This window comes from Ciconia boyciana, chromosome 6 (assembly GCF_034638445.1).
Source record: "Ciconia boyciana chromosome 6, ASM3463844v1, whole genome shotgun sequence".
Taxonomy (NCBI): Eukaryota; Metazoa; Chordata; class Aves; order Ciconiiformes; family Ciconiidae; genus Ciconia; species Ciconia boyciana.
Window position 1 is genome coordinate 68,579,101 of NC_132939.1, and position 6,077 is coordinate 68,585,177.

The 6,077-nt window shown below is 64.6% G+C and overlaps 1 protein-coding gene across 2 annotated transcripts; it reads right to left on the reverse strand.

Moving 5' to 3' along the window:
- Positions 1-1,363: 1,363 nt before the first annotated feature.
- Positions 1,364-4,970, reverse strand: PTGER2 (prostaglandin E receptor 2). 2 transcript variants are annotated; one of them, XR_012043159.1, is made up of 3 exons: positions 4,090-4,970; positions 2,792-3,014; positions 1,858-1,915 (listed from the first exon to the last, which is right to left on the reverse strand). XR_012043159.1 is itself a non-coding variant. In XM_072865832.1 (2 exons), the coding sequence occupies exons 1-2, from the start codon at positions 4,939-4,941 to the stop codon at positions 1,673-1,675; spliced, it is 1,095 nt and encodes a 364-aa protein (XP_072721933.1). In that variant the 5' UTR covers positions 4,942-4,970; the 3' UTR covers positions 1,364-1,672. The 2 variants fall into 2 exon arrangements, 1 of the variants encoding a protein (XP_072721933.1); XM_072865832.1 differs by lacking the exon at positions 2,792-3,014 and having other exon boundaries at positions 1,364-1,915.
- Positions 4,971-6,077: the final 1,107 nt, after the last annotated feature.

Here is a 6,077-nt window from a genome sequence, read left to right on the forward strand (position 1 = left end):
GTTTATTTTCACTTTTTAGGAAACTGGAGGCACACGTTTCCCCTTCCAGCCTCCCCTCCTGCCCTCTCCCCCCATCGCCGAGGCTTCGTCCCACTGATGCTCCAGGCAGGTGACACGTTTCCTCCGGGAGCCAGATCTACCCTGCCATGCATCTTCATCACAAATCCACACACGATTCAGCAGGCTCCTTTGAGAGACCTTTATTATTTAAATAATAATTATTTTTTTTTTACATCACCTCAACTACCGAACTGTAGAAAAGGTCCAAACCTTAGCACCTTTGGGCTTTCTGAGCAGAGCTGCAGCTCTCAAACGGACAACGAGACGCCCCGCTCGCAATAGCACAACCACACCGCGTTTGTCGGATGCTGCACGAACGGAAGCCACGCGACCCCCAGCAATCCCTAACAGCAGCAATGACCTCGGGACAAACCCAGCTCGCCCGCAGGGTCGGATGCTCCTTACCCCGGCGGGGACCAGCCCAGAGCCCTGAAAAGCAACAGGCACATCCCACAAAACAAAATAGTGGCGCTGAAGGATGCTGCGGGACAGGGAAGGATCGATGACCTGGATGCTTCTGCACTTGGGTTTTTTGGTTTTGTTGGGTTTGGGGGTTTGTTGGGGGTTTTTTTCCTCCAAATAAAACCTCCAGAGTAGCGATGCCCCTGAGCAGGTTTGTCCCAGGCTGGCAGGAGGATGAGCAAAGGCTCTTGGTCAGGCAGCCCAGGAGGACGAGCCCTACCCAAAACCCATCAGCAGCACTGCCCTGGCTGTAGGGAAAGCACATGGCTGTGACCAAAACCTCCCATTCCCCCGTCGGGCTCTTTATTCCCCTTGTTGGCTCCTGCACAAACTACGGGGCAAAGAAAATTGCAAAATGGGTGCTCAGGAAGGGCCACACAGCTCCGCTGGCCATCACGGCGCAAGGGAAGTGCCGCAGTTTGGCTGTTTTCCTGCCCTGGTGCCCCTCAGACAAGCTGGGCTGGCCCCCACCAGAGCCTAAAATCTCTGGGGGCGGGGGACAGACAGACAGACACAGGCACACAGACCTACACCTGATAAAGCGCATTTCTTCAGGCAACCAGCCTGTCAAATAAAGGGGAATATTTGGGGATACACTGCTCTCTTCCTCTCCTACTCGATCCCTAGGGACCTGGGGGCAGAGATGGGTGCTCGCAGCAACAGTGGCTGCCCAGGCCCGTGCCCAGGACCCGCACCCCTGCCTGCACACTGCCTCCAGCCCAAAACAACCGTGGGGACCTTGCTGGGAAGCACAGCAGCAGGAAGCTCTGCTCCCTGACACCCCCCCCAGCTGTAGTGTTATAGCAAAGCCCCCCAGCGCTTCACCCCCCCGACCCTCCCGCAGCATGGCCGAACGCAGCCTGCACCCTTTGCCGGGCAGGAGCAGCCCCGTCTAAGGGCGACAGCGATATCCAGGTACTCATCAGCCCCTCCAGTCCTGTCCCATGGTGTTTTCTGCCCTGTGAGAGACCGCGCTGGCTTTGCAGGGGCTTCCCAGACACACGGTGACACCCGGCCGGGCCACCCGTACCCGGCCCACCCTTGCAGCAGATACGTCTCTTTATGGGCCGCAAGGCAGAGCTTCATTAACATCTGCCAGGGCTGTGCTTCACCGCAGCCTGGCAGATGTCTCCTGGAAAGGCCGATGGATCTACTGCCCACAGGGGTCCAGCGGTGCTGCCAGTTTTGTCTTTGTGGAGGACGGAGTCCGTCTGTCCTGGCTCGCGGGGGTCACCTGGCTGCACAGCACAGAGCGCGTGAACCGCAGGACCGGCGGCCTCAGGATGGCGAAGACCCAAGGGTCGACGATGGAATTAATAGAGAGAAACCTCAGGGCTAGGAGGTCCCACTCATGGTTGTCTTCCTTGCTGAACTTGTTCATGTAGGCGCGGATCTGTAAAACATGACGGGGAAAAATAACGCCGGGTCTGGGCTTCCAGGAGCCAGCCCCCGGGCAGCTTCTTGGGGACATGTGGGCTGTCACAGCACACTGGCTGCCTCCACGGGTTGAAACGAACTTCTTGCTAACGAAAACCAGACCTGCGCTCTGCTCTCAGCACGCAGCGAGGCTTCATTTAGCCCGAACGCAATTCAGCCAGCAGCTGCTCAAGGAAGTGGTGGGTCTCACCTTGAAAACCACATGGGATTACAATGTGCATTTGAGAGGGAGAGGGATGCGTGGTTCTGGACCGCTCTGGTCCTTCCTGCGATATGCCGACTCATAGCAGCTTACGGAGCTTCCTGGAAGGGTGACTCAGCACTCCTTACTCATACGGGCCGAATCGCCACCCCCTCGCTTCGGGGGAGAGGGGATGCTTGGACAGGGATGGGAGCTGGGGGCGCGGGAGGCATCAGCATCCCTCCTCCGGCCGGGAGCTGTTGGGTACCACCCAGGGCTGGTGCATGGCAGGGCTCTGGGCTTGGGGCTTTTTTGGGAAGGATTTTGTGGTGCTGCGACCTGATGCTCTCTGGGTTCCTGTGCCCAAGCTGCTCCTCGGAGGGTGACTGCTGCGGGCAGCCCCAGCCAGAAGAGAAAGTGTCGCATCAAGGAGGCACCGGCAGCGTTCGGCGGCTCGGTTTGAGACGCTGCCAAAACACAGCCCGAACGCAACCCCACATGGGAGCCGGGCGATGGGGAAAAGAAAAGCCTGCTGTGCTTCTGGATAAGGCTGTATCTGCTACCACAGCACCCATGGGATCCCCATCAGCGGCACTTTCCCATCCCGTCTGCCCCCAGCAGACCCAGAGGGCCCTGCCCACGTGTCCTCACCAAGGGGTCCTGCTTCGTAACAACCACGGCACCCAAACCCGGGCTTTTTCGGGACATGGGGAGAGCCGCCCAGTGTGCGTGGGCCCATTGACGGGAGCTGAAGAGTCTCTCAGGATGTTGAGTCTGGCTCCCGGGATGCTCACGAGCGCCCAGACGTTACTGCTTTGTCTTTTCTTTGTCTTAAAGCCTGGCTTGGCTACAGCCTGTGGTTATTTTCTTTTCCCTTGGGAAAAGAAAGGGAGAATGAAGGGAAGGTAGCATCTATTTAACTCCATGAGCACAAAATTAGCGCTGGCTGCGCTCCCAACCTTGGTGGGGCTCGCTTCTAATGGGAACAAAATGACCTCCCGCCACGGCGGGCTCAGGCACAGGGGCAGGGGACACGAGTGGCTCGAGATGCTCCGGAATCCACGATGCTGCTGGTGTAATACGGCTTGGACGGATGAAAAACATCTCCTTGGTGGGGAGAGCACGGGGCAGAGTCAGGGGACTCGTCTCTTCCCTCCCTCACTTGGCCGCGGTGTTTCGACCCCGTATTTCCACTGGAAGCCTCACGCACGGCTGGGACACAGGATGTGGGCACAACCCTTGGGACGAGGCATGCTGTGGCCCGTGTGCCGGATCTCCGTTCCCAGCAATCACCCATCTCTGTGCCCGCGCCTCGGTGTTGTTGCGGCGGAGTGGAGACCTCCGTCTAACGGTGAGGTCGGTGCTGCCTGCCCGCATCTCCAGCTCCATCCTTCCCTCTTGTCACAGAAATCTGGGATAACTCTGCCTGCCCAGCACAGATTCCCACTCTCTCCAGCCCAGTGGCATCTCCTTCATCCCCATCTTTGGATGTCTAGTTTATTATTCTGCCACCCCTCACACCTCCACCATGAGTGCCCGGCTCCCGGGAACCACAGTGATGGGACCCATACTCGGGACCCTGCCTGGGCCATGCTCCCTGGCCTCGGAGCCTCTGCGGGATGGGAGGGCACCTCTGCTCCTGCCACCCCAACCTCCTGTCACCCCATCCTCCTGCCACCCCATCCCCCTGCCACCCCATCCTTCTGCCTCCCATCCTCCTGCCAGCGCTGGGGATACAGGGGGTGATTCTCCCGGTCCCCTGTGGGATGTGCAAATCGCCTGGAGTTTGTGGCACACCCAGGGTCTCCGGAGCTTCAGGAGGAGCTAAGCTTTGACCTCAACCCTTGAGGTTTGGGCAGCAGAGCGGGGGGAGCCTTATAAAGGGAGGGAGAGAAACAGGGGTGCTGGGGAGAGGGACCCCACCCCAGGGGAGGGGCGGTCGCACTCACCGTGAACGGCAGGGAGCAGATGACGAAGGTGATGGTCATGATGGAGAGGAGAAGGAGATGGTCGATCTCCTCGGCCATGGAGAACGTGCGTCGGCTGCTGCCGCTGGCCGCCCGGGACTGCTCGAGCGTGGCCAGCCGGCGGGTCTTCTGCCCGCGGCGGTGCATGCGGGCCAGGTTGGCAATGACGCTGAGGTTGCAGAGCAGCACGGAGAGGATGAGGAAGAGGAGCAGGGTGGCGTAGAGCAGCGAGAAGGCGATGTCCAACTCGGACGCCTCCCTGCCGCCGTCGTGCTGGAGGTAGTCCAGGTGCATCTGGATGAAGCACCAGGTGCCGGGGCAATACTGCACGTACCGCCCGAAGCCCACCAGCGGGAAGGAGCAGAAGGCCGCGGAGAAGGTGTAGATGGCGGGCAGGGCGACCAAGCCCGTCCGGGGGCCGAGAAAGCGCTCGTAGAAGTAAGGCCGCCCCAGGGCCAGGCATCGGTCCAGCGCCATGGCGAAGAGGACGAGCATGGTGGCGAGGCCGAAGAAGCTCATGGCGAAGCCGAAGTAGAGGCAGACGTGTCCTCCTTGGGCCAGGGCGGTCAGGGTGCGGTTGCGGTGGTAGGAGGCCAGGACGAAGGGGCTGACGGAGCAGGTGCCCAGCAGGTCGGTGACCACCAGGGCCAGCACCAGGACGTGGAAGAGGGAGGGCGGGCGGGCGCGGGGGCCGCGGCGGCAGCGCAGCAGCAGCCCCAGGGCCAGGAGGTTGCCCAGGAGCCCGGCGGAGAACATGAGGGCGCTGACCAGCGGGCGGGCCCCGGCCGGCAGCGCTCCGCTGGGCTCGCACAGCCCCCGGCCCGTCCCGTTCATCCCGCCGCCGCCGCACGACTGCGCCGCCGCCCGCCCCGCCGGCGCCGCCCTCCCTCCGCGGGCTCCCCCCGCCCCGCCCGCCGCCCCCGAGCCCGCCCCGGGCCCCCGGGCCGCCCTCCGGCCCCGCCGCCGGGCCGGGCGCTGCCGCGGGAGAGCCGGCGCCGGGCCGGGAGCCCCGAGGCACGGCCGGCCCCCGGGCCGGGCCAGAGCGGGTGTCCCGGGGCCGGGCCGGCAGCCGCGGGGCCGCTGCTGCGGGAGACGCGGGGCGCGGCGAGTCCCGGAGCCGCGCGGGGAGCCCCGAGGTACGGCCGGCCCCGCTGCCCGTCTGGGCGTCCCGGTGCCGGGCCGGCAGCCCCGGTGCTGCGGCTGCGGGAGACGCGAGGCACGGCGAGTCCCGGAGCCGGGCTGGCAGTCCCGGTGAGGCTCCGGGAGCCCCGAGGTACGGCCAGCCCCGCTGCCGGGCCGGGAGTGCCGCTGCCGGTTCGGGAGCCCCGAGGCACGGCCAGCCCCGCTGCCGGGCCGAGAGTCCCGGTACCGGGCCGGCAGCCCCGCGCACGGCCGGCCCCCGTGGCGGTTCGGGAGTCCCGCTGCTGCTCCGCGAAGGCTGGGCGAGCCCCGGTGCCGGGCCGGGAGCCCCAAGGCACGGCAAGCCCCGGTGCCGGGCCGGGAGCCCCGGGCTCACAGCAAGACCCGGTGCCAGGCCGGGAGCCCCGACGCCGGGCTAGCCCCGATGCTGATCTGGGAGCCCAGTGGCATGGCCAGTCCCAGTGCTGCTCCGGGAGCCCTGAGGCACAGCAAGACCCGGTGCCAGGCCGGGAGCCCCGACGCCGGGCTAGCCCCGATGCTGATCTGGGAGCCCAGTGGCATGGCCAGTCCCAGTGCTGCTCCGGGAGCCCCGAGGCACGGCCAGCCCCGATGCCGATCTGGGACCCCCGAGAGGCACAGCAAGAGCCGGTGCCGACCCGGGACTCCCCGACTCCCGGCGATACCCGGTGCCGGTCTGGGTCCACCGAGTTCACGTCGGGCCGTGGTGCCGGCGCTGCTCCAGGAGCCCCGGGCCGGCAGCGAGCCCCAGTGCTGGTCCGAACACCCCAAGGCACGATGAGCCCCGGTGCCATCTCCGCCGGCCTGGTGCA